The 27,443-nt window shown below is 38.2% G+C and overlaps 1 protein-coding gene across 5 annotated transcripts in view; it reads right to left on the minus strand.

Annotated features, from left to right (window-relative positions):
* furina (furin (paired basic amino acid cleaving enzyme) a) overlaps positions 1 to 27,443 on the minus strand; it is a 93,070-nt gene that overhangs the window by 4,458 nt on the left and 61,169 nt on the right. For all 5 annotated transcript variants that reach the window (XM_028013954.1, XM_028013955.1, XM_028013958.1 and 2 more), the window contains exons 7-15: positions 22,886 to 22,974; positions 18,903 to 19,075; positions 15,102 to 15,314; positions 10,933 to 11,033; positions 9,774 to 9,877; positions 7,658 to 7,775; positions 4,453 to 4,632; positions 4,246 to 4,370; positions 2,501 to 2,623 (exon numbers count right to left, since the gene is read on the minus strand). In XM_028013954.1, the coding sequence (XP_027869755.1) occupies positions 2,501 to 2,623; positions 4,246 to 4,370; positions 4,453 to 4,632; positions 7,658 to 7,775; positions 9,774 to 9,877; positions 10,933 to 11,033; positions 15,102 to 15,314; positions 18,903 to 19,075; positions 22,886 to 22,974 (1,226 nt within the window). The remainder of the gene's footprint in view (positions 1 to 2,500; positions 2,624 to 4,245; positions 4,371 to 4,452; positions 4,633 to 7,657; positions 7,776 to 9,773; positions 9,878 to 10,932; positions 11,034 to 15,101; positions 15,315 to 18,902; positions 19,076 to 22,885; positions 22,975 to 27,443) is intronic.

Raw genomic sequence — 27,443 nt, forward strand, 5'->3', positions numbered from 1 at the left:
AAAGTGAAATCAGCAGCTGCACTCAATATTTACCCCCTTTAGGGAGTCAGAACAGCCAAAAATAAGGAATAAAAAACCTCCAGAGCTGGGGCAGTTTTAATTTATGAGTCTCAAGTGTTTTCACTCAATTTATAAACATTAAACTTCAGTTAAACAATTGGTCACATTGCAGAGTATTTTGAGTTTTCAATAAGTAAATACACAGTCAAGTTAGAATAGAGTAGAAACGGCCTTTATTGTCGCTCAAAGGGGAAATCGAGATGCAACAGCACCATCAGATATAAAGGTTCACACAAAAAAAAGTTCCTAAAGTGTTAAAAACAACATGTGCAAACATCAGCATGTATTTAAATATTTATTGATTTTGTTGGGAGCTTTGATGGCTGTAGAGTCTAATAGTTGCTGGGAGGAAGGATCTGTGCCAACGCTCCTTTGTGCATTTAGGATGCAGATATTTGTATCCAGAGGTTGATTTTAGCCAACGGTCCCCAGACACACATTTCAACATACACCACAGAGAACAAATATGACAAACTGGAAGCAGAAGTGGATAAAAAAAAAAGTTTACCAGAAGGAAACACAAAAAGCTATATAACCTGTTTATCTGAGTGATAGGTATTGGAACAAAACCGTTTTTAAATGTTGCACTTTGGGACCCAGAGACCTTTTGTATAAGGAACAAACTGAAACTGTGTAAAAAAAAAAGGTTGTCGAAACTGGACCAGCCAACCACTGGAGCTGCAGTTATTTCCCAGAACAAATATGGAGGAAAGGAGGAACTAGTCATTTTGTGCCTTTGTAGATGTAGTTATTCAGCTTTGTTGAATGAGATTTTATTGTTTGTCACAAGACGATTTGTGCTGAACATCCATTACTTTGTCCCGACAGGTGAATGTTTCATATCCGCTTTGAGAACCGACGGTCTAACTCTAAACTAATTTCTCAAGCACTATTTATATTCTGCTATAAGGTAATGGCTTATGTGACAACTACTAGTCATTTCAGGATATTTTGTTTTAATCTGCAGTCATGTTTAGCATTAACTATAATAAATGTAAACAGACAGTAGAACAAAGTTTCAAATAAAATACAATTTAAGCATTTGTACGTCAACCTAGCTCCACAATTAATACAAATATTTCACTGCCAATAAAAATAAATATATAATATAAAAAATAAATAATAAATAAATAAATAAACTAAGATACGTCTTAGTTTAAGTACAAAATGGTTTCTTTAGAGGTAGAAGGAAAGGGCAAAGTAGCAATAAGGTTGGATGTTGGTGAATTAACCTGATGTCAGTTAAAGTCCAAAACTAAATTAATAAATCAGTGCTGACGTTGCACTTCATATTAAATATTAAACAAATATAAAGTTAGAAATATTCTGTCCTTGTTTACTTTAGGTTACAAGCATCTTACTGAAGCAACGGTTTTTATTTATTTAAGCTACTGCTACTATAATGTGACTGTTGCTGAAAGTTTTATCAAAGTTAAATAAAAGTGTTAAGAAAATTATGGATGTTTCTAGAACACAGTTTTCCTGTCTTTTCCTGCACATACAATAGTTTTATTCACTGGTTATGTTACAAATACAATTTTAAGAGGTTTTATTTGCAAAAACAAATATCTGACATGGCCTTCTGTTTACTTCACGAATTCTAAATAAATGTAAATGTTTGCAGCTTTTCAATTACTTACTATTTTAACAGCTTTTATTCATTTTTAATAGAACTGATGTTTAAGATGTTCTTTAGAGAAAAGTCAGGATGTCCCTTTAAACTGGGTAAATTTCCTTTTTCTTATTTTGGTGAAAACCTTTGCTGAATTCTCATTTTGCTGACATTCCCACATCTGTACCTGTACCGGTCCAGGTACAGATCACTGCCTATAATGATCATCAGCAGCATGAGGGGATCAGAACTGAAAACATTAGGCTTGAACACGGCAGCATTTTAGCATCTAGAAAATAACATAATTGTGATTCAGCTGTCATGCAGCACTCTGTTTTTGAGATACACAATTATCATAACGCTCTGTCTGCGATGATTCAAATGCACGATAATTGCATGCATGACCCTCAGACAGCCTGTAGGGGTCACACTGTCTCCACCTCCGTCAACATGCGGCTGGATTCAGACTAGGCTCACTGGGAGCGTGAAACCTCGCCTGTAGCAATATTTGTATTGGGAAGAGCGGAGAAGAGCTTTAAATTAAAATGAGATTAGCTAAGAGACCTGAAGTGAAGATTATTTGATCTCATCAGAGGTTAGCTATTCATTTAAAACACTGACGATGAGGTCAAGGCCCCCAAGCAGGAGTGTGGTGAAGATCTGAGTGAAGCTGCTGTAGAAACGCCAAGCAGGCGGGTGCAGTTGAGCACAAGCTACCGCATGTTAGGGCTTTCACACCAACGCGCTTCCTTTTATCTGTTCTATCCACCCTCTGAATGCTGCGACTTCCTGCGAGGAGTTAACCAGGGGGAAAATAACGGGTCTTACCGATGCATTTCATACTCAGATCCAAAGTCTTGCATATGTCGCTGTTGGACTGGGGCTGTTCAGAGGAGCTGGAGGATGGTGAGCCGGTGCCGTACAGCACCAGGGTGAACTGGGTCAGGGTGCCTAAAATGAGATGAGGAGATAAAAACAGAAATTAGAAGTAGGCCTGTCAGAAGCTGTAAGGCTCCCACACTCCCAGGGGATTCTGGTAATTGTATTCTCTTGATATTTCTGACAGAACATGACTCTGCGACACATTTCAGAGCAGCCTCTCTCTGTGACTAAGTTCAGTTACTGAAAGGATCCACACAAAAAAAAAACAGAGAAAAAAAGACTAAATAGTAAGACTTTAGTAAATAACTCTGGACTAATGGACCTTTTCTGGCTGTTTATCGAGTTGTGGGTGAAGCAGCTTTGTTTATTAAGCACTGAGAGATGGATATGAAATCCAAAGGCAAACATAAAAACACCTTTTTGCTATAACTTATGCTGCCTCGTGTCCTCCTTGCACTGGTGACCTAGAAATTGTTCCCTGCCCACGATCCTGAGCCATCTTTCAATCCCCTAAAAGCACCTTGAGGAGATGAGGACAAAGGAGGCTTCAGGAGGAGCTTAGAGCTGAGAAATCAAAGGTGCATCCTTCCGTCGATGTTTTTTTTTCTGACATTCTCTCAGAGATGAGGCAGAAATGCGTTTTAGTATAATGAAAACACCCACAAGTTGTTTACTTCGGTGTTCTCAGGCAGAAGTACAGAAATCAACAGGTAAACTGGCTGCTGTAAGGCAACGCAGTATAAACTAGTGCAAAGAGAGAGAGCAAAGACACCTCGGCTTCAAGAGCCACTTGATCGCTAATCGCCTTGCAGTGAACCTTGACCCTCTTAGCTGAGGTGCAGACACAACAAATTACAATGAGTTGAAGAATCTTAAATAATGGTGGCCAGATCTATTTTTCTGTACTTTTAAAAATAATTTTTACACATTGAAAAAAATAAAAAAAACAACTCAGGTCACATCACAAAAAGGTGAGCAGAAAAAACAAATGTCATCTTTGCATTTATTTAGTTCATTTTGAACCCTTTCTATACTTGGGTTTCAGAGACAAATACTCTGTATGTAAAAATTTGTATTCCATTTCGTCCAATTCTTAAAGAATCCTTCCAGATGTAAATTCACTGAAGAGGCCATTCTATACTTTTCATAAATTTATTTAATGATTCCAATTGATTCCTCTTTTATTACAGGGTCTTTATTTTGCCATTTACTCATAATTGCAAAACGTTAGTTTTGTCAAATATTTGTCTGCTAAATTAGTTTACTCCATATACTCGTAGGAATGTGGAGTAAAACCCATATTCTATATTCTGACTAATAATTAAGTGAATCATGCTGGCCGACTCCTGCAAATAAGGCTGGAGAACTTGACAATCCCAAAAACACCTGAATGTGATCTGTTTCCACATTCCCTTCAACATTTGGCGTTTTGCTTTTGCTTGATTTCATGTGTAATAAAAAAATAAATAGTGATGTTGAGGTTGCTACAGGAATTTTACATATATCAAGCCATTCATCTTCAGTTATAATTGCTCCCATTTACTATTTTGATTTAATGTAAAATGCAGAAATTTTGTTAGGTTCCTGCAAAGATGATTATATTCTTTTCACTAATCTTGCGTTAATCTTACTTAATATTATGGTTGATTCTTATAAATCTAATTTTCCAAGTAGAAAGAAATCTGCTTTACCGTAGTCACTGGCACCGGCGACATTCTCAATCTCCAGTCTCCACACGCCGCTGGGGTTCTCGTCCCAGGAGTGGGTGGTCATGAACGCCCAGTCATTGAAACCCTCCGATGAATAGTCATGAGGCCTGCAGGAAACCAAGGAAGCAACTGTGTTAAAAGGTTTGTCCACTGGGACTGAATGCATCCATATTCTGGTATCACTGGTACCTCGGGTGGAGCAGGGTGGAGCGCGTGCCAGCGGGGCTGATGAGGTGGATGGCCAGGTTCCCCCTCCGGTTGTAAGTGAGGGTGAGCCGGGCCTGGACGTGCTCTAATGAGGTCACGTAGCTGTCTGAGCCCAGGCAGGCGTCCACGTTTTTGTCAATCAACAAATGGCTGCCAATGTTCCTGTAGGGCCACAACAAAGACGGTCAGGAACAAACATCATCTTTGCTTTGTTGGATGTTTTTTTATTAAAGGTTTTCTTTTGTCACAATTTAGAAAACAGTAAGATTTGGCTGCTGTGAGGGACTGTGAAGGGTGAAGAGGATTAATGCCTTAGAACCTATAGCACCGCTGTTCTCAGGCGGGTAAAGCATCAAACACTCCTTCTTTCCTTCACCTCAAATCCTCTTAGGAGATTAGACACATCCACAACCGTTCTGAGGACGACCGCAGCACCGGGCTTCGGATCCACAGATGTGAACATCTTTTAACAGCCGGAGCGATTCGTAAACCTCACATATTGTCTCAAAAACAAAGCCTGCCTCTAGTTTCAGTCCAAACATATACACATATTTTAATCTCCATTAAAGGATTACCTGCAGTAAAACACTTTGACCCGTAAAGCAGCTTTACTGTGGAAAAGACGTCTACAAGCTGAACTTAAAGCGCAGTGGGGGAGTGATAAAATGCAGCTCTGTAACCTGTAATTAGTTTCTTTTCAAACCAGATCTGCAACCTGCATATCATTTAAGATACTGGGTCTAAAAAGTCATCAAGGTCTGCTGCAACAAATGACAGCTCACACAAGGCCTGAGATTCTAATAAACATAAAACAGTTACTTTCCACTGTCACCACATGCTACTTCTACAAATTGTCTAAAATGTTGCTAAAAACTTTGACACTTGAACTCACAGAGTTCCTTTAAATCATGTTTTAAAAACCCACCTGTTTAAAGCTGCCTTCGATTCATAATAACTGGAACATAGATCAATATATATAATGTACATTTGCTTGATTTTGATCAAGCAAATATAGATGCATTTGACCAAATTTAATGTTTATTGCTAGCTTCATAATTGGTTACTGTATGATGTTTTCATGTTGTAAAGCACTATGTTGCTGAAATATTCGATACAAATAACTTGACTTACTTCAATCCTTAAAGCTTCTTTAGATAAAATTTATTACCCATTAGCATAAAAGTAAACTGGCTATCTGTATTGTAAAATAATTAGGATCATTGTACTGTATTTTCACTGCTATAAACTGAACAAATTATTTACTGATTTTGGACTGAACTGGATTGTGCATACAGTAATTGCATATGAATTTTTAAAGTGTCTAGAGATGCCATCTGCTGTAATTTAGTGCTGTATAAACTAGATACCGGCAGGGCTCATTAAGGTTGTTTTATATAGTTATTTTCCTACCATGTTTTTTTTAATAATCACCCTTCTTGAGCCATTTTTTCCAAAGGCAACACCTCTGTCTCCCTCTTCTGTCAGTGGGAGTAATTACACCCTTAATGGACGTGGTGGATATGAATAAGCCCCAACATAATGAGGCTTGACAGGCAGCACTTTAAAACACTGACTCTTATCCTAATGGCACCAAATGGGGGGAATTCAATATGAGGTATAAATCAAACATTGAAGATATGAAGTTGATTTTTCTTTTCCTCCCTTCTTCTTGTGTTTTTAAAAAAAAAAAAAATCAATCAAATGAAAAGCAGCAGATCAAGCCTCAACGGACAGAAATCAGTATCAGCCAGAAACTAATTCTTATTTCTTTTAAGTGTTTATACGATTTGTCTTGGCAAACAAAAGACAATTCTTTGAGCCAACCAAACGTGAGGCTTTGTGATGCTGCGGCTGGGTAACCTAGGAGAAACAGGAGAGTGTATCGAGACTATAAATCATCTGTTGAAAAGCTCCCAGAGAGCTTCCAGCTCATCCACCTGGTCTTTTCTCAAAATGCTCTCTCTCTTTTTACTCATGATTACTTGCCATCAGCATGTAAAATTCTCAGTAACAACAAAATGGATAAACCCATAAATTTATAACACATTCAGAGGTCACAAAGAGGGCATGAAATTCAGCTTATAACATATCCAACCTCATTCAGTTGGGGGAAAGCTCAGAGGAGTTTTTCTTCCAGTAGTATTTTCCCTTGGGTTAAAAATCTATTTTCCAAACATGAACACAGAAGCTGTCCGAATCACAGATTTTAGATAGCAGAGCAACAAACTGATGCTATTCTGCAAAACATTAAGAAGCCTTTTTGATGTGTTATCTATTATACAAGTACATCTCCATCTGTGGCTGAGATAAATCCCTGCAATTATGGGCGAACAGACATTTTAATCAGATACAACTCTGTTCGCACAGCACTGCCAGCATGTAGAGAATGCACCGTTGGTAACAGGATAATTCCTTCTTCTAATCATTTTTTGTAAATCACTGTTGATAAGCGAGTCAGCTAAAAACCTAGAATGTAAATTGAATAACCTGCAGCTCCCAGACTCTCGACCATCTGCTCAAACCCAGCAAGACGAGTGACAGCGAGAGCATAATGAACAGAGCATGTCACACAGAGTTTAGTCCGTGTCATCAGGAAGAGGGGTGGGAAAAAGATGGCTGAAGAATAATATTGAACATGTAATTGGGAGAAGCCTGAGCAGACAAATGTTGGCGGAGATTTTAATGAATGCCACCAGGTTGATGAAGATGAAGGCACAGCATTTGACTGAATTGATGCATGAAGGCTCAATCAGACACAGACATCTCATTCACATGCATTTATGATGATGAAGCATTACAGCTTCACAAACTTGACTGGTTCAACAAAATCCTGGAACTGTTTTCCATGCTGACTCTACTCCATTGTAATTTTGTTGATTATTCTCCAAAGAAGTCATATTAATTCAGTCTACAAGCAGCTATTCTTGCTTTCATCCTTTTCATTACAAATGTTGTAATCAATACAAAATACAGACATAATGCTACAGTAAGTGCTCCCAGGAGTACATTTTGCTAAATAACACATATGAAAATTGGCCATCTTGTGCAACTGCTAATAGCAGATTTGTGGTTTGAAATTAGTTTGCTCATTATTTTTTGTCAGATGGATAATTATTTAATGTTTATTAACTGAAATGTTAAATGAATTGAGCACAGTGAGATCTGTGGTCATGTACAGCATACAAACCTCGGCTCACTGAGAACGGAGATCACACACTTTCTCTGTGGCCCCACATTTGTCCATGTCTTCGCCTGTGATACAATTGCACTAGCATCAAGCAGACCGTATCCATATGAATGACTAACTGCAGAAACAAAGAGAGAACAGAGATGAGATTTTCAGAGATGTCCTGAAGGTCTGTACTGGTCCAGTTTTAGAAAGTTTTCAACCTGATACACGTTTTTAGTTCTCATTCCACAGTCCCATTTTAGCATATCTTTTTAGCATGAAGACTTTTGTGATTGCATTGATTGCACTTTTGGGCATTGTAGCTCAAAAGATCATCATCTCTAGGCTAAAGCATTGGTTGGACATCAAAGATCCTATCTTTTTGATGCATCACCAACAACCTTTTATATTTAGCCTTGGAGGTGCTTCAGCTGTGTCTCCCAAACCTCACTAGAGTAAATCAAATATTTAGGTGTGAGAATGGAGTCTTCTTAGACTCGATAGTCACGTTAAATGCCTGGTAAAACCCTGTATTTTCCAGTTTAATTGGTTGTCAACGATGAGTGTGTATTCTCTCTTGATGAAACACTGAAACACTAATCCTGCTTTTGTAAGACTGTGTGTTGATTGCTGTAATGCTTCTTTGTGGAATTAGTCCATTTTCCATATTTCATTTACAACTGGAACCAAATGCCTGCAGTTGATTTTTACTGGTACGAGCAAAAAAAAAAGAGAGAGCCTGTTTCTCCACTTTTGGCACCCCTTCCCTGGCTTTTTCACTGCATTTCCTTTTTTTGTCTTTAAGCCTCTTAACAGTTGTGCTCCCTTTTATCTGTGAACCGCTGCATTCTAATGTACCGTCTCATTCCCTCAGGTCAGAAGACCAGATGCTTTTATATGTTCCAAAGATGTGATGAAACCTCAGAGGACGTAGAGATTTTCCTGTTGGAGATCCAAAACTGTGGAATGCTTTGGTTTTGTATCAAGCAGGTACATTTTCTTATAGTTTCTAAATCTCTGACTTTTAATCCAGTGTGAATTACTGACAGCGTCTTCAAATTCATTTCCTCTCTATCCTACTTGTTCTAATCCTTGACAATGTTTTTCTTCATAGAATCCACTGTTCCTGTGTGATTTGTTTATTTCTTATGTTTGGTTTAACCGTGCAGCACTCCCGTCAACGTGTTTTATTTTTATTTGATTATAAACAAAAGACTGTGGCACTGTAAATCCAGCATTGTGCAAAGGTTTTAGGCAGGTGTGAATAACTGATGCAGACTAAGAATACTTTCAACATGGTATTTTCACCATGTCTTTGCCTGTGATATAATTGCAATAGCATCAAGCAGGCTAAGTAAGCAATGAAGTAAATTACCAAAAGAAAAATCTAAATCAGCAATATTTGGTGTAATCACCCATTAAGACACCATCAACTCGGGATGCGCTGTGGTGGCGCAGTGGTTAAGCACAACATGAGGAGGCCTTAGTCCTCGACGCGGCTGTCGCAGGTTTGATTCCTTTGCCGCATGTCTTCCCCCTTCTCTCATTACCTACTTTCCTGTCAATTAACTATCAAATAAAGGCCAATAAAACCATTTTTAAAAAGACAACATCAACTCTTCAAGGTATTCTTCAAGTTTTTTGAAGAAATGCACTGGGTCACCTCTAAGAACTAACCATAGATTTCCTGTAAGCTTTCTCAGCTCTTCCAGGCCTTCCTGATGGAATTGGACAATTCATGATTATCTGCGTCTGTCAGCCTTGAGGACACCAAATATTGTGACCAAATCAAATGCAACATCAAACTTGTAAGGAACAAGCACCATGCTTCACTGTTGCCTACAGACGCTCATTACTGTACTGCTCTCTCGCCATTTGGTGAACAAACTGCCTTCAGCTGCAGCCAGATATTTTAATTTTTGAATCATGAATGCAAAGCACCTGCTGCCATTTTTTTCTTAACCCCAATTGGGAGTCTACCAGCCTCATATTATGCGAAAGAATATAAATTTTTCTCTGTAACTCTCTTATAATACCCACATTTGGTCAGACTTCTCTGAAAAGTAGATGTAACTCAAACTAACCTGTGATTGATTTAAAACTGACCAAGCAAAAATAGATTATATTTCTGTACCTTTGCGTGCAACTCCATTGGTTCTCCAGTCATTGGTGAGCAGGTGAGCAGGCCGAGAAGTTCGCACAACCAGATGCTGCATGTCCCTCCAGGTGAGGTTTTTACTGGAACAAATGGAAATGGATGTTAGCACGTAAAAAAGGCACATACAGCCTAACCTGTATAATAACATATGCTCTAGCTTGTAAATCAAGCTGAAGCTCCCAAGATCAGGCTACAGTTTTAACTTGCAGGTGGACAGATAATTATAAACAATGAGCTCAGTGTCCAGGCAGTCTCTTAAATCTTCAGCCAGCATGTGGTTGGAGGCTCATTTCAGCCCTTTGGCAAAACAAAGAAAAACTGATGAGTCTCTATTGTTATTCTTTCCTGGAGAACACTAAGATTTAACCGGCAAAAAAGGGTTACACACAGTCGGAGCCTGATTTGTCTCCTTTTCATTAACTTCATACAAGCTTTAAATTCATTATTGCTTTTTATTGTGGATTTGGCTTAAATGACGGCATATTACAAAGTAACTCCAACTAAATCCTTTCTCATCAAATTCATTTCCATCTACAGTTTTTCCCCTCAATCATTTCACTCTGCTGCGAGACTAATTACTTACATCCAGCCTTGTGCTGAACATATTTTATGACCGTCCATTAGTGCTGGGTGACCAGATAAGAATGATTAGTGCTCCGAGCTATTTGTAAAAGCACAATTTAAATATGCGGCAGACGGCTTGAATAACTTTATATTTTAATTTTTAAAAATAAAATAACGGCATTAAAATGGATGCTGGCAACACGACCAGAGGTGACTTAATCCAACACGAAGGCTATAAAACGTATCAATTTATTACTCTTTTTGAAATATTCACACTTTTTTTAATGAAGCGTTTGCTGTCAGGAGTTTTCGAGCCACATGGCAGGAACTGATAACATGTGGCCATTAATTCAAGCTTTGAAAACTAATTTACTCAAACTAAAAACTCTCAAACTGTCCCTATGAAAATGAATGCACAACTTAACGAGGTTGTTGTGTACACATTTCGTTTTTCCTTTTTGTGCATTAGATTAATTTTAATCAAGTAAATTTGAAGAAAATATGCCAGAATTTAAATGAGGCAGTGCAGCTCATGGTCCAAACTCATAGAAAAGTGGTGATAAGCACTTACTTGGCTTCTAGGGCGAGAGCGATGATCCCAGCAGCCAGGGGGGCGGAGGCAGAGGTGCCAGTGTGAGAGTCGGTACATTTGGATTTGAGGTCTGTTGTAATCTAAGGAAGAGAAGCAAAAAGCTGAACATATTGCTTCGTTCTTACAGTGCTGTGAAAATATATTAGCTGCCTCACATTTGCTTCTTTTTTTTTTTTGCCATTTTGTGTCACTTAAAAGTTTCAAACTAAATTTAACTAACACAGAGAATCAGCATAAAATGTTTTCTTTAAAAACCGGTTGTGCCACCTGTGTTGGCAACAACAGGCATCAAGAGTTCATGATAACAGGTAAGATTTTTTACGTCACCATGGAGAAATTATAACCTAGTCTTGTTATAGTTGTTTTACTTCAGACTCTTTTTCATAAGTGATGGTCTGGTCATACAGTAATTGCTTCAAAGGTCATACCACACCAAAGCAATAAGATGTAGGTCTAGGCTTTGACTGAGCCATTTTAAAACCTGTCACATATTTGAGCTACTCACCTAACAGTGTGTTTCAGATTAATGTCTTGCTGCTTGTGCTTGATTTTAAGGTCACAAAGCGATGAGTGAACATTCTGATAATAAGTAATGGATCCATTAACTCTGGCAAGTCATCCAAATATTGAAACAGCAACATAGCCACAGATCATTACACTCTCAGCAATATGTTTGACTGTCATGTTAATGTATTTTTTCCTGAAAAGCTGTCTTTGTTTTACACTAGATGTAACGAGGAACACCGTTTCCATTACATTCCACTTTTGTGTGGTCAGTCCACAGAACACTGGGGAATCAAAAAAGTATTTCTCAGGTCCAAGATGCCTGTTTGTGTTCACTAAGCAGTGGTTTTCACTTTGGAAATCTTCCCTGGTCACCCTTTTTGCCCAGGTTGTTTCTTATTATTGAATCATGAACATTCACCTTAACTGAGGCAAATGAGGCCCGCGGTGCTTTATATGTTGTTCTGGTTCTTTTGTGACTTTCTGGTTGAATCCAAATTGCTCCTTGGAATAATTTTGGCCACTGTTTCACCCATAGACCCTTTCTGAACTAACCGGTATCAATGCATTGGTTTCTGATCTGATCTTATGTTTCTTCAGATAAGTGCGTGACATCTTGCGTTTTAAGATCTTTTAGCCCACTTCATGTCGCCAGAAAGGTTATATTTAAGTATTTTCTTTATTATAAAGGCCTACAAAAAAAAGTCTGGGTGTGGCTCGGGAAATGTAATCAATGCTGCTAATCACAGTTAAAGGTTTAGAAAAGTGGTAACTAATTGTTCAAAAAGGGCCAGGTTTCTTTGGAAAGCTTTGTTCCTCTAATAAAATCATCATTTGAAAACTGCTTTTTGTACTTTGGTTAACTTTGAATTTGACACAATATGTAGTTTGATTTTATAAATCTAAATGCTTTCAGGCATTAAGATAGTTAGTGCAAGTATACTTTATAATAATGCTATATTACAAACGCTAAATATTCATACAAGCTGACTTGCGCCTTAAAAATGCATTTGCAGGATTCCCTTCAAATAACCAGATAAGTTGGAATTGGCCTCAGTAAAATGAATAAAATCCTTTACTCCTCACCACATTCTCATATGTTATCCCATACTGCTTGTATTTGCTAGAGGGAATAATCATCAAACGCATAAAGAAGCAGACGGTTAAAAGTAAAAAGCCGCCAGCTAGAAAATCAAACCGCGGAAAGCATGTGCTCTCCTTCTCTTTAAGAGAGACTCCTTTTAGAATGAACTGCTTCAGCAGACATCCCCTAAGTGATCCACAGCGGAGGGTTGTGGATTCACTGGCCAGCTCCCAGATGTTAATATCTCCCACCGCAAGAATAAAAAGTAAGTTGCTGCAGAAGCAGAGAATTTTTTCAAAGAAAACTCTGTCTCCAATGATACAAAAAAAGTCTTTTCATATGTCAGAAGTCTTGCATATGAAAAGCCTGCTGTCCTGCAGGATGATGCAAAAGAAGAGGCCTGTCTGTTACTGAAGAAGACTGATAAAATAAAAGATATATTTCCACAGGCTTTATATAATGATTATTTTAAAAAATAAAACCTAGGATAGTTTTGATATTTCTAGAAGCTCCCCTTTGCTTCATTTGGTTGCTAGTTTGGTTTCCAAAGCAAAACAAAAAATCTTAAGATCAAAATATTCTCTCTGGTATAAACTCACAGATGTCAACATCTCTCCTCTTCTCCAGCTCTTTATTTTAAAGTTCATGAGTGACATCATAATTAAGTCGGTACATCACAGACACATTAAGGGACCAGCCACATGTCATGAAGTTGTCATCGGCAGCCTGTCAAGCTCTTCACGCTGCATGGCTGCATGCTATAAGGAGGCAGTCAGTTTGTGTGTGTGTGTGGGCCTGTGTGCGGGGGTGTGTGTGTGCGTAGGGGCGTGTCTGCATGTGTAAGAAAGAGATTTAATGCTTGTCACAAGAATGTTAAGCAGAAACAGATTTGATGGATAGAGCTCCAGCACTTTGCTATGAACTTTTTAATGACTCAAAACAGCACAAGGTCTGAAGAAAAGGTATGTAGCAATTGCAACAATTAACTGTTAGTTGAAACGGAAAAAAAGCTGCTGCAATAAATTTGACGATGGGTTAATGTACGTAAAAAAAAAACCTTGTTAATCAGTTAATTTACTTGCTAATAAGGTAAATATCCAAAGTGATTGATTTCAAAATGAGTGGGTATTTTCTACTGTTAAGAATTACATTAAACAGGAAATACATGTACATGTTCAGTTATAAATGTAGATTTATAGTATTTTATCTAGTTCCTCTCTTTCAGCAGCAATCATAAAATTAGCAACAACCAGACCAAATCTGATCATTTGTTTTTGAAAACTTATTGTTTTCAAAAACATTTATTCATCCATACTGATGACATGTCAATGAAAGTGTACATCAGTTTACATACTTCATCCATCCATTTTTGCCTGTCTTGAAATTTGAATCCGGTTTAGGCAAACCCTGCTTTTCCGAAGGGACAGTGAGGCATTTCCAAGACATTCAACAGATATAATCTGTCTACATTTGCTTCCTGTCAGTCAATTTGGACACTCCTAAGCTAAGAAATGTCAGGTCTACTGGATGCCGGAACCCATTTAGAATCACTCCTTTCAATTTAGAGGAAAAACAACTTTTCCCTAGTGATTGTGCTTCTCTGCAACGTCCTCTAAACATCCTCAGATGAGCAACACCCTTGTTTAATTTTGTTGCAGACAGAGAAACAATCTGAGGTTTAATCTCTGACTCTGGTAGCAAACAGGACTAGATTGCAAACTTAAAGCAGGGCCGCTTTAAGTTTGCCCTTAAACTTCATCTTCGATTACACTCACCGGTGTAATCGAAGATGCAGATGAAAAACAATCTGTTCGCCTTTTTAACATTTAAACATAGGTCAAACTTTTTTCCCCCAAATTACTGTGTGTAAAGTTAGTTCCCTGTCTGAAGTCCACAGCAGAATCTGTGTGTGTCTGTGTGTGTTGCACACATCAGCTGTGCTTAGCTCCCCTGACCAAGAGTACCAAAGCACTCACTGATAAAGAATTCTGGTTATTCAGATTTCTCAAACACCAAAGTGGTCGAAAATATGGAAACATGATCACTCAGCAATTCATTATGGGGGAAAACAAGCAGAGAAAATATTTAAATATACAAAGTGTGGACATCTGCTTTCAATATCTCCACGAACATGAAGACAAAGTAATCACCTTACAAAAACCTTTTTTTGTCTAGATTGAAAGAGTCCAAACAAGTTCACAGGCTATAGCAAAAAAACTGTTTGTGTTCCTTGCTAATATTTGAATATTATCTATTAATATCTCTGGGAGAAGGAAGTTGAAACTTCAGTTTCTGAACTATTGAAGGCTTAACACTAAGCGCCTTGTAGCTGGAATATTTTTTTTATTTATCCAGTTACTAAAGGCAAAAATGTAATTATTTTTTACAAATCCAAAGCCTCCATCTGGTCAAATATTTTAGGAATGACAGCAGGTCCGCTTTGAAACCAGTCAGCAGAGAAAGGATGGAGAAACTCAAGGTAAAGTCAAAGCTTTTGTGCAACAGAAACATGAAAAGGCAGACAAACGCAGAGGACACGCTACCCTTGGCCCCAACTCACAATCTGTTTCTCATTGATGTTCCCCGAGCTGTAGGTGGTGGCGAGGGTGGAGGAGCAGGCCTCGCTGTACCAGGGGACGTTGCCGTTCTGCGTGGTGCTGCTGATGGACAGAGTGTAAATGCTGTTGGTGTAGCCGTCGCAGTTACAGTTATCCTTCTCTCTTCCTCCATTCCCAGACGCCCACACGAATATGGAGCCCAAACCGCCACGACCCTGAGGAGCAGAAAACACTCTTATAAAAAAGCTGAACACTAGCAGGGGGATATGCAGACTTAAAGGTTTTATCACTATATTTTGCAGTAGTATTGTGATGACAATAAAAGGGACAATAAGAACTATTTATCACATCTTTTTTTAGTTAGCTAAAAAAAAGCAATCATAGCCTGTTGTTGCGCAACACCCCCCCCCTCCTTTCTGTCTCTACTCTCTCACTCTCGTACTTCCTCTTCTGAGAGGGGAGATGTGCTACCAGCTCTCCGTCTAACGGGTCCGTTGAGTTTCCTAAATCTGCTGGGATTTACCCTGTCCAGAACTGAAGTAAACTCTGTTTAAGCTGGTTTCGAGAAACGATTCGCCTGGTTATCTGACGGCCTACATCCAGGTGTCCCACCCTTCTTCCCCCTGTGAATTAGCCAGACTGAGCAGCCTACAGCCAACTAGTTTCACAGAGCACACCTGTTAACGGTCGCTCGTTCTCTATTTTGCAACTTGCATTTGTTATTGAACCAGGTAGGTTTTAGTGACTCGGGCGAGTCCCAAGGATGAGGTTTTAAATATGGGCTACCAGCAACCTAAAAACATTTTCCACCTCTTCCTCTCCAGAATCAAACATCACAGCTATTTTACAACCATCAAAGAACTTTAAGGTGACTCATTAACTGAATGTCCACAACATCTTTAGATTTTCTTTATGCTAAATATTTTATCAGCAAGGCATTTTTGCAAGGGTCAGTACAGCTTAATTCAGTAGCAGAAATAATCAAATAAGTAAAATCAATCATCTAGTCTATCTTTCCCTACTGCTGATACTGAGTACTAAAAAAGGAACCTTAGAGCGAGACGGACGGAGCCTGGCGCCTCGAACCCCAGACCTGGCTTGATGATGAAGAAGGTGTTGCAACAGGAGGAAGATGTTGATCGATGAAGGCCAGGATCTCCGCAGGTCTGATGAGCCTCCTCTCCGCATGGATGCTGAGGTCACACAGGACTTGGTGCTGGCAGGAAAAAAGGCACCAGTTCTTCTTCCTTGTCTTTGTCTTCATCTTTGTCTTTGGGGTCAGAACCCAGCCGATGAGAGAAGTGCGATTCGAAGCCACAGATTGTGGGCCAGACGGGTTGGTCTCCATGTGCAGGACAGTCTCCGGCTCCGTGGCCCCGGCTCTTCTTCAGCTGCAGAGTTCTTTGTCCATCTCGATCTTGGCTCGAAGCTGCCCGGAGGATCCAACGAACGGTTCCTCTTTTGCACTCACCTTATATAGGGTTCATCCACCCCCCTGGTGCGCCTGCTGTCTGCTTAGACAGATGATCTCATATCCATCACTGTCTTACAGACATTTCCTGATGTCTGTGCCAATGTCTCAGGGTTGCTCAACCTCCTGTGTCCCTTGCCTGCACAACCTTTCACCTACTCTCTACCTCCAACATATCAGTGATGTTTAATTGCAGTTACACCTTCTTACACCATTTCAAGTTCAATGTCAAAATCACATTTATATCACATTTATTTTCTTTAGCTTCTCTGATTTAGCATTCATTTATAATTTTATAACCATAACTTATATCACATTTATTTTCTTCAGCTTCTCTGATCTATCATTCATTTATGATTTTATAACCATAACTTATTAATTATTCTTATTATAATCTTAATGTGAGTTATTACAGATGTTTTTCTGAAAAGAAACCAAGAATAATACATGATTCTAATTATTTACTACTAAAGTTACAGTTACTTGTTTTTCTTGTAGTTCCCACAAATATAAGTGTATTATTACAAGTAAACCAATATTCATATAAGTATTTTACTTTGAATCTTATCCAATTACTAATAATGTTTAGATTTAATTTTTTAAAACTTTCATGCTTTAAAATAGTCTCAGCTATTTTTATAAATCTGCAGGCTGGAAACTTCCTCTTTTTCCAGGAAACCTGCTTTTCCTGTTTAATGACTCTCTCTGACTGACTATGATTTCTTATGATTAGATAGAAAAAAGTAGAATTAAAGCAAAGTTTGCATGAGACAAAAACAACACACACAACCAGATTTATTTTATTGACACTTAAGTCTACTGTTGGGCCTTGATATCACTTGAGTGATTCATTTTAAAGATAACTTTATTATTACTGTTAAACTAAAATCTCTAGCATGGGGAAGTGGGATGAGCTCGGATTTTCTTGACAAGCCCCACAAACTTAATGCTCTTGAAAAAGATTCCCACTTGTTATGTGCTTCTTTACAACACCTGCCACATAAACAAGTGTGATTCGTATCGCTACATTACCCATGGTCACTGTATTTTCACATTTATTGGCATTTATTGATACTTTCATTGGACAAACAGCAGAACAAATAGTAAAGTTGTCAGTCATAGCAATATGGACAGTTTTGGGGGGTTTTAAACATTATAAATAGGAATTTATCGCGACAACAATAAATCTAAATTCTTATAAGAAATTTATCACAATAAATGATAAATGATACGATAAATGCCTACCCTACTGAACACGAATCCTTTTGCTTAACTGCCTCACAGACCAACAACAGACAAAGAAGAAGAGATTCTCATTCAAACTTTAGTAAGAATCCCAATTATAGGATGGTGACTGTATCCTGGGCCATCCCTCAAAGAGGTCCCATTAAAACCCAGTGTACATCGCCGGGGTCAAGGTGGTCACTCAGTAAATTGCAAAGAGCTAAGTATCGCATGACAGCAATGCAATACATAACGACTCAAAATGACAACAGCTCATTGTAATAAATCATCTAACCTCTCAGCCTTTAAAGTGCAATAATTTTCATCTAAGAGCTGCTTTATTGTATTGAGTGGCACCATCTCTCCATGTGTTGATCAATTCCAGTGATGCACCACCCACTCCACTATCTGACAGCGCTGTCACAGTGCCAATTATTTTAGTAGTCAGTGTCAGCGCTTCCAATCAGCTTTATGGGACATGCTTTGAATCCTACAGCCTCACAGCAAGAGACAAAGCAGGCAGAGACAGTGTGAGGAGGAATCTGTATTCTTACAATTCTGTTGACTTGTTCATTTCTCATGTGGTCCCAATGTGCCAAACGCAAAGAGCTGTGATCAGCAACAAGACTGTCGACATCACAATATGCATCTTTTCATGTTTAATATTCAGACTGTTACTGTTAAGACGCTGACAGACTGGCTTTTAGCATTAATCTTCTGAAATCTCCAATGTTTGTGCATATATATATAGACATTAGAGATTAACTGGGACTGTTTAATCATTCAAAGCTGCAGGAAAGCCACCTTTATTATAATAAATAGCCTTACAAAAATACCTAAAACAGTTGTTCAGATGACAACACTGCTTTAAAACAAATGGGGAGAGGAGGGAGGAACCTGCCGGAGACAGTTTTTTCTCCCTGATTGTCCTCACTGGCGGCTTTTAGAGGACATTTCTTCCCATTCGGGATGGCCAGGGTCAAAAACTGCTTTGTCCCTCTTGCTGGTGTCCTCTCATGCCTGAACAGTTCAATTACTTACTGGTGAAAGGAGGCAATACAGAGGCAGTAAATAATTCTGCCCCACACAGACACAATCATACACCTACCTCTGTGACTCCTCGAAGAAAGGCTTCCTTGGCCAGTTTAGCGGGTCCATCGACTGTTTTGCCGTCGTCCTCTGGGCCCCAGCTGGCGCTGTAGATGTCGATATGTTGCGGGTTCAGACTGAGAGACTGGGCCTCCACCATGTCAGTCACTTCTCCATCCAGCATGCGCACTCCTGCAGCCAGGTTCACAGCAACAGATTTTCTTTAAGCACTTCTCATTGAAAGTAGAAATGATGGATTTAAATGAATACCTAATGCACACAAATCACCAGCTTTATATGATTTGTAGTCAAAGATCCCCGGTCTTCCAACAGGGTTAATCCAACTTTAGTTGAACACCACATGACCCCATTTCATTAACGTTATTTAGTTAATAAAAACTAAGCCAAGCTGCCGAAGCAGTGTGTAAAAAAGCTGATTACATATTTAATACTGTCACTGCAATTAGGAGGATAAGCAGCAGCCAGGAAATCCGATTAACTCACCGTCAGCCAGTGAGAACCTCTATAAATGGCAAAAGTTTTGGCAGTTTGCTGCTTTGGTGCATTAAGATGAGTCAACGAAAAGACAAGGAGTAAAAACTTCAGCAACCTTAGAGGAGCAGTTGCTGCTGCTTATAAATCAAGGAAGACTTTTACAGACATTTTAAAATGGTATAGAGTCTTTTAACAGATGCATCTCAATAAATTAGGTTATAATTTACTTTAGCTACTCTTTAAAAAGAGAACCTTGTGAATTACAAGCATTCACTGCACTTCTAGTGATATATATTTTATTTATGATATGTCTGATGATTAAGGCTTACAATTGTAACTCTTAAATATAATAACTATGTTTCTCAGAAAATTTTACTTTGCAGGTTCATATTATAGTTGGTCAGTTATTATTTGATATAGATTTTAGTGATTGAGATGCTAAATACCATCAAGAGCTGTGAGGACTCCAAAAAAAAAGAATAATGAAGATAATGTTGGCTAATCACAACAATATCACAGTCACATGTTGCTATCTGCTATGCTGCTATCATGAGTATCTACTCTCAAGTAAAACAACACTTAATAAAACAAATAGTGTTCATTGGAAAAGACATCCAAGCCAATCAGTGCCAACAAAGCACTGAACAAAACGGCATAATCTACATATCTCTCTCCCTCGCCTCACTTAGGGTTTTCAATCCTCAAGTTTGATAGAGTAGCCGCAAGAAAACATCTGCTAGAAAATGAGATGACAGGAAGGTTTAGCTTTGCAAAGCTGTGCATGAACAAACCACATAACTTCAGGCAAAAAAAAAAAAAAAAATCCTGTTGACAGACAAAACAGGAGAGATTAAAACTATAACACACAGCTCCGAGTTTAGTAAAAACAAATCACTGCAGAGAAGAACAAACACCATGTATCAATAAATGCGGAGGAGTGATGATTTTAAATTTCTTTCTGCAGTCACAAGACCCTGTAAAGGTTGTAGCTGGTGTCAACTATAAACTCCTCTGTATTGAAAAGTATGTCCAACAGCTAAAGCCTGGTTCAAACTGGGTCATGCAACTGGACAATAACTTCAAACGCTACAGCAAATTCACAACATAATGACTCAAAATGCGCGCAAAAATATGGTTCGCTCTTCAACAAGGATGTAGCTCAGATGAGAAAAACCTCAAATGTTTCCTCTTAGTGATTGATATGCATATTAACATGTGTTATATATTATGTAACCTACATGTGTTTCATGTAAAGAACATTCAGAATGGAAGGAAATGCCGCTAGTGTGCAGATGCTATCATTTCAATTTAGAGCCAGCAGCATAATTCAAACAGTAACTCTACTGATTTTTGTCTGTACTCGAGATGGTTGTAAAAGAAATACCAAAAGAATGAGATCTGTTGAATCGTGAGTGAAATCTCCTTGAGAGTTAAGAAGACATCTGAGACAAAGCATTCATCAAACAAAAGAAACGGTACTTGACTCTATAGACAGGATTAGAGCAGTAAATTGAACCAGATTTGCACTTCATTTTGCAGATGCAAACAAACCAAAGTTAATCAGTAAGGTACAAATAAAGTGAATTTATAAAGAACAGTAAAAAAAACCCAAAAAAACAATACATGAAAACCAAAATTCTCTGAATTTGAGGAGCTTTTCCAACCTATCATGTATACTGTATCTGTATGTAATAAAATAATCTAATAGATTGAAGCAGAACTCAGTGTTTCTGTTATGGGTTAAAACAAGCATAATCTCCTGGAGATGATTTGAGAACAATTAGATTACATAAGTTCATGAATTATTTTTCCAAAGTTGAAAGCCTTATGTAGTAAACAGCCAGATGTGCCTCATACAGTGCTCAGTTTAATGTTACGGTAACTTAAAAAAATTCTGCATTAATTAGAGTACAAGAACAACAAACTGATGTTTTTTATTAGACAAACCAAAAGCAGGCTCCCATATGTGAGTTATAATAGATTTTCCTTTACTCCATCTGCAACAACTTATTAAAAAAATGTCATGCACCTCATACATTGTCTTTAAAAAAAGGAAATGTATTTAGATTTGCAGTACAAGTTATTGAATTTCTGTCGCTTCCTTTTTCTCTGACAACATCAGCACAGTACAGAGGAAAGGTGCATTTCAACTCAGCAACCCAAAATGCTTTTCCTGTGGAACTCATCTTCCTTGAATTTATTTTATTCTACCCCATCTGTCAGCTGTGTGCGTTTACACTGTGAGGTACAAAACTGTGTGGTTTACATAAATTACGTCTACTGACGCTTAGCAGTTCCTCCTCCTGCAGAAGAGATGCTGCTGTTACTATCTGGGGATATAGATCTCCCACCGCAGAGTCCAAAATATGATTTAAAACAATGAAGTCAGACAAATAAAGGATTAATATAAGATAATTTCATAACATTTATTATTTAACAGCTATCTAAAGTCAGTCCAAACGCTGTTCAAAGTTAGAACAGATTTAATTCAACTTGGTCAATCCTGCTTCCCAAGTCTGTTTAGTGAAAAGAGAAAGAAGCCTCAGCTGTAAAAATAAAATGTAGTAAAGATTCCCATGCATACATGATTATTTCACTGTGATTACCCTCTGAAATTGATGTGAAATCACTTTAAGCTCAAAGGAAGCTGGTAATAATCCACATAACTAAACAATTAAAGTCTAAAATTTATGTCCAGAAGGAGCAATGACTATGCAGCAGCTGCACATCCGTTTCTTTTAAATATCTCACAATAATTAAAGGCTGTGATGTTTTAACTTTGCATTTTGGAACATAACAATAGAATATGAGAATATTACTGGATAGATTTCATTAAAATAGCCTTGATGAGAGCACTCACTCCACTGAATTCATTTAATTAATATTTCCACCAAGTTAAACAGATTTTATTGAGTTATTTGAATGGTAACACGCTGATTTTTAACATGACTGTGTGGATTTCAATGTTCCTTCACTGGAAACACATCAGGCATTATTTGTAAATTACATGATTTTTAAATAATCCCACACAAGTCACATATATATGTATATATTTTTTTGCTAAAATAAAGTGAAAGAGCAATTAGCCTGACATTATTAAAGTGGAAGCTGCTGATGATACTTTTGCACTGAAGGTTATTTAAAACCCATAGTCACAAAATCTACATAATCTACTATTTCTGCTGAACATCGATAAAAACTGAGAGAAGAGAGTTTGACAATACATGCACACAAATTGAATCAAGGCTATTGTACTGTGTCATTTCAGGAACCACATCTCAAGACTGTTACTCCTGGCAAAACCAATACACTTACAGCAGCGTGCCAATCCTCACAGCTGCAGCGATGCTTAAAAAGATTTAGAGACATGCTGTGTCTGAAAAATGAAGTGAAGTAAAAAAAAAAAAAATCAGGTGCTGCAGGATCACTATTTCATTTCAGTATTAGGCTGTTCAACATGCAGTCAAAAAACAACTGTGACGTAGCTTTGAGAAACCAAATCATTACCTCCAATCTTCGCATTGTAGGCAACGCCGATTCCACAGACCCCATTGTTGGCCACGGCCGCTACCTCTCCAGCACATCGGGTTCCATGCCTGGAAAGAAGGAAGAAAAAGAAACAGAAAATCCTTATTCTCGGAAATTTGGTCGACCTGCTGACAACCATTTACTGCACGTGCAGCCAAAAGAGGGTTATATGTCTCTTAAAGGTTACATGAGAAATGATATCTCCCATCATGTGGTGTGGCAAAGCTGTACAGTGAGACGATACAAACTTTTGGAGACAGGTACTTGGCATGGATACTGTTAAATAAATTCATCCGTGTGGGCAATCCATTGTGCATTATCTCCAGCTTTGTAGCATTAACCGTGGAATGCCTCAAGCTGGAATAACGAGGAAGCTGTGAATTAGGCTTGCCATTTCCATTAAACATGAGCCCCTGCGGTAAGGGCTAGCTCCAGGCACCACAGTGCGGGGATCCAAAATAAGAGCGCTAGAAGGGCAGATGATCCCACCGCAGTCAGGTGTGTGTACCCTTCCCAGCCAGATGGATACACAGGTTTTTAAGCCCTAAAATCTTTAGCTGAGTCTCCCTGGACTGCAGCCATTCCTAGACAGGAAAGCTGGATCCAAGGCCATTCATTCACTGCTCAAGAAACAATCTGAGTCAGCCAGGCTCGGCTGAGATGCTCTAGCTGACGAGCCAAACCAAAACGAAATAATCAAACACAGCAACAGCAGCCAACATCTTCCACTGATAAAATACTCTGCATATAATGTCAGGGTAAGGACATTTAGCTGTGCTTTAGCTTGTAGTCTGCCAGTGGGGCTATTACTGGTTATTAATCTGTAATGAATTCTGCTGCCATGGTGCATTTTGAACTGTACAAAGAAAAAAAAGCAAGAGGTCTGAGGAGGCGCAACCTGAATCTTCAGGGACATCTAATTAGAATCAAGATTTCTGGCTTCATAAAAAAAAGCTTGAGTATACTGACATAAGGTCAGAGGACTGTAATTCACTTTCCATTCCCCTGAGTTTTCTTAAGACACAGTGGTGAGCTCAGAGGGCGAAGGCTAATGTAAATGCCACAATCAACAGTAACACCAGGACTCCAATATGTCGCAGGATGTTATTTAGAGGGAGACGAGGCTTGACTGAAGCATGCAGAGAGAAACATGGTGGCTGGGTATGAATAAAAAAAAAAAAAAAGCTCACTGTAGACTCAAAAAGAAAAACACCTTCACACAAAAATGTCGTCTGAGTCATTTTCCACTGAGTTTTATCACAACATTCCTGGAAGTGCTGGTTGATACTCTTTGGGGTATTATGTTGCTCTGCATCTGTTATTTTTGTGATGCAGCTGATAAGCAGAAGCCAAGGTGTCTGTGATCAGATGCCAGGCATGCACAGACGCATTCCTCTCGTCAGCAAAACCCCTTTTCCAGCTGTTTTTAATAGATTAATTTCCTGGGTAGGCCGATGTACAGAATGCAGCAACACTAGCAGAGGTCAATCTTTACACTCTCATTATGCAAAAACGGCTTGCATTATCAGTACTCTCGAACTAATTATCTTGGGAGAGATATAACAATCCAAGATGATATCTTCTAACTTCTCCCACTCACTTGTTAAATGCCGAAGAAAACAACAGGGATACATCTGACAGTAAAACACTTTAATTAGAGACCTATTCCTTAAACAACCATACAGGGTGGTTATATCAGAAATATGCCAGGGAATGGCAATGTCACTAATCATCAGGCCACCACACAGTCTGAATTTTAGCTCCACTGAGAACCTTTAATGGGCTGGAGCAAATCCATCATCAATAGTCTACCAGTGAAACAAATGAATGCAGCGCTGGCGAGAAATCAATGACACTTTGCATACTGTAATTGTTAGGAAACAATGCAGACAAAAGAAAAGGTAACAAAGATCTGGTCAAGTAAAATATTAGAGGCTTTCACCTTTTTTTGCCGGGCAGTGAAAATACACGGATGACAAATCATGCAAAGAGTCAAAGTAAAGGGTTTCAGGAATGTGCTTAACCACAAAGCTCTGCCAGAACACCATCGGTACATGTTGGCATTGATCCTAAAGTCTGCAGATCTTCACTGCAAGGTTGAAATGCCTGTCTTATTGATGATGGAGATGGTGCAGAGAATTAGAATACCTGCGCAGTAAAAAAAAAAAAAAAAAGAGAGAAAATCTCTTGTTTAAGCTACATTGAGATCTCAAGACCAAAGGGCACCAAGTAGTTTTAATTAAAAATGACCTTTAAATGCCAAACGAAAGCCAATTATCTCACTGTATGAACACAGGCTGTGGATTTTCTTTTTCATTTTTATTTATTCCATTTGTTATGGAGCAAAGGCTAAAAACTATAAATCTTTACGGGACAATATCGGGAAAAACAGAAGCGGTCAACAGGATATGCGTTTATTAATGGTTCCCCTAGGGGACAACTAGTCCTCCAACAAAAAAGGCAAGATGTGAGGAAATTTTCTACTGCTCTGTAGTGGCTGAGCAGACTGCACAATGCACAAGATCATCACAGGATGCACACCAGTAAGCATAGATGTCAGGAGGAACAATGAGCTGATGAGTGGGAATCGTTAACAAGTCACCCTGATTAATTCTGTAATACCTGCCTCATGGATTCCCTTACACACTTCACAAACAAAGCAACATTAAACTGCTTACCCACCTTCTGCATATTTGATTATATATTGCTGTAGTTTTATGTAGCTGCGGCTAGTATTTCAGACAATTGTACAGGCATAAAACTTGTAGAGACACAAACATACGACAGATAAACTATTATTCCACCAAAATTAAGAAGACTTGTTCCTGTGCTTCATGCAGTCAAAAACAAATGATACAAGAATCAATCAGTGTGGATTCCCCCTAATTTTGACACATACTAGCAGTAAGTGCACCGTTGGACTAAAAGGTCAACACCTTTTCTTTTCACGCAACAAATGTTACACCCAACATCCTGATGACAAAAGAAACAGGAAGATAAATGTGGTTTGTATTTAGACACGTATGTCCTAACACATTCACACCAGAATCTTGAGCAGTTCAAGGAAAAAGAAAGTAAAACAAATGCTTATTGGGTTCCTACATATTCTTCAGCCTTGTTAGATACACATGGTGTAACGATAGTAACCATAATTGATGACAAAAATAAAAAGTTTTGTTTAAACATATGGAGAACCAGTCTGATGGAGGACTGTTGGTACAGAACATAACTGAGTGAGGTGAACAAGACAACCTAAAGAAGTCAAATTACCAGCATTAACCAAAATAAAAGCCTTACAGAACCCATGTAAGGGAGATAGTATTGCAAAACAGATGTCTTCCAACCTTATCCAACCTGCAGAAATAGCACATTAAAGAGTAAAAATGGGAGAACAATCTCTTTTATTTGGCTGTTTAAGAAGGGGATCTGCGGAAAAAAGGGAAATATTAATATCAGACGGACCCGATCTGATACAATCCAAGAACCGGATTCGATATGGGCATCATTCTTTGATCTAATGTTAGGTTTATAGACGACAGTGCCTATATATTTTTTTCCTATTCACTTATACAACACTAAACATTGATGTTAAAGTGTTTTGGATTGGAATAGGTAGCTGATTTAAATGCAGGTAACAGAATCTGATCTTTACCCAAGAATCATAAATCAGAGCATCTCTATGGTTATACCTGACGAGATCTAAATTTGGCTCCTGCTGTTTAAACTCAATGTGAAAACTTGGCTCAAACAAACAAAAGAAGAACAGAAATCATTTAAGAAGTACTTGATTACATAGGATTACAATTATTACATTCTTAATGCTTGTGCTACTGAAATGGACTGAGACATTCAGGATGTTTATACATAGATTTTAAGAGAGTATCACTTCAATTATTATCTTTAGAGTGCCAGCGCTCCCACATTTAAAGATTTACACAAAGCATATGATTATGAATCTCGCCTCGGAGCTCGATTACATTAAAATAAAACTTTTGAAGAATCTGAGGTTCCCGAGGTTGTAGATAGTGGCATTTGCAGTTCAATAGTTCCTTGGCTTCACTAAACCTCAAAGGTAAATCAGAACAAGTGTTCTGCTCTGCTCCTTCTTGAGTCAGTTAATGGGCCTGTCTGTTAACTAATGAGCTGGTCTGCAGCACAAAAGGGCCAGTGATTTTTAAAAAAATCCAAAGTAAAGAAACCAATCTTTCAAAATAAAATGAATTAAGCATGTCCCAGGGAAGTCAGGCATCACTTGATTGCAACTTTGTAAAATCTTCCTGAGTTTTCAAGTATTTCTTTTATATGCTTGTTATATATGTCAGAGATTATCAAAAAACATATAATTAAAACTACAACAGTTGACACTAAGTGTACTTATCAAAGTTTATGGTTAAACTTATACAGTTCTATAAGCAATTCCACCCACAAAAATAATTTTAAAATCATTCAAATAGGTTTTTAGAGAAAAGCCTGGAAAGAGAAACATCTAGATTACATGCTGCTTTAGATAAACATGAGGGTGACTGGTGCTCTCCAC

The sequence above is a fragment of the Xiphophorus couchianus genome, chromosome 4 (assembly GCF_001444195.1).
Source record: "Xiphophorus couchianus chromosome 4, X_couchianus-1.0, whole genome shotgun sequence".
NCBI classification, from domain to species: domain Eukaryota; kingdom Metazoa; phylum Chordata; class Actinopteri; order Cyprinodontiformes; family Poeciliidae; genus Xiphophorus; species Xiphophorus couchianus.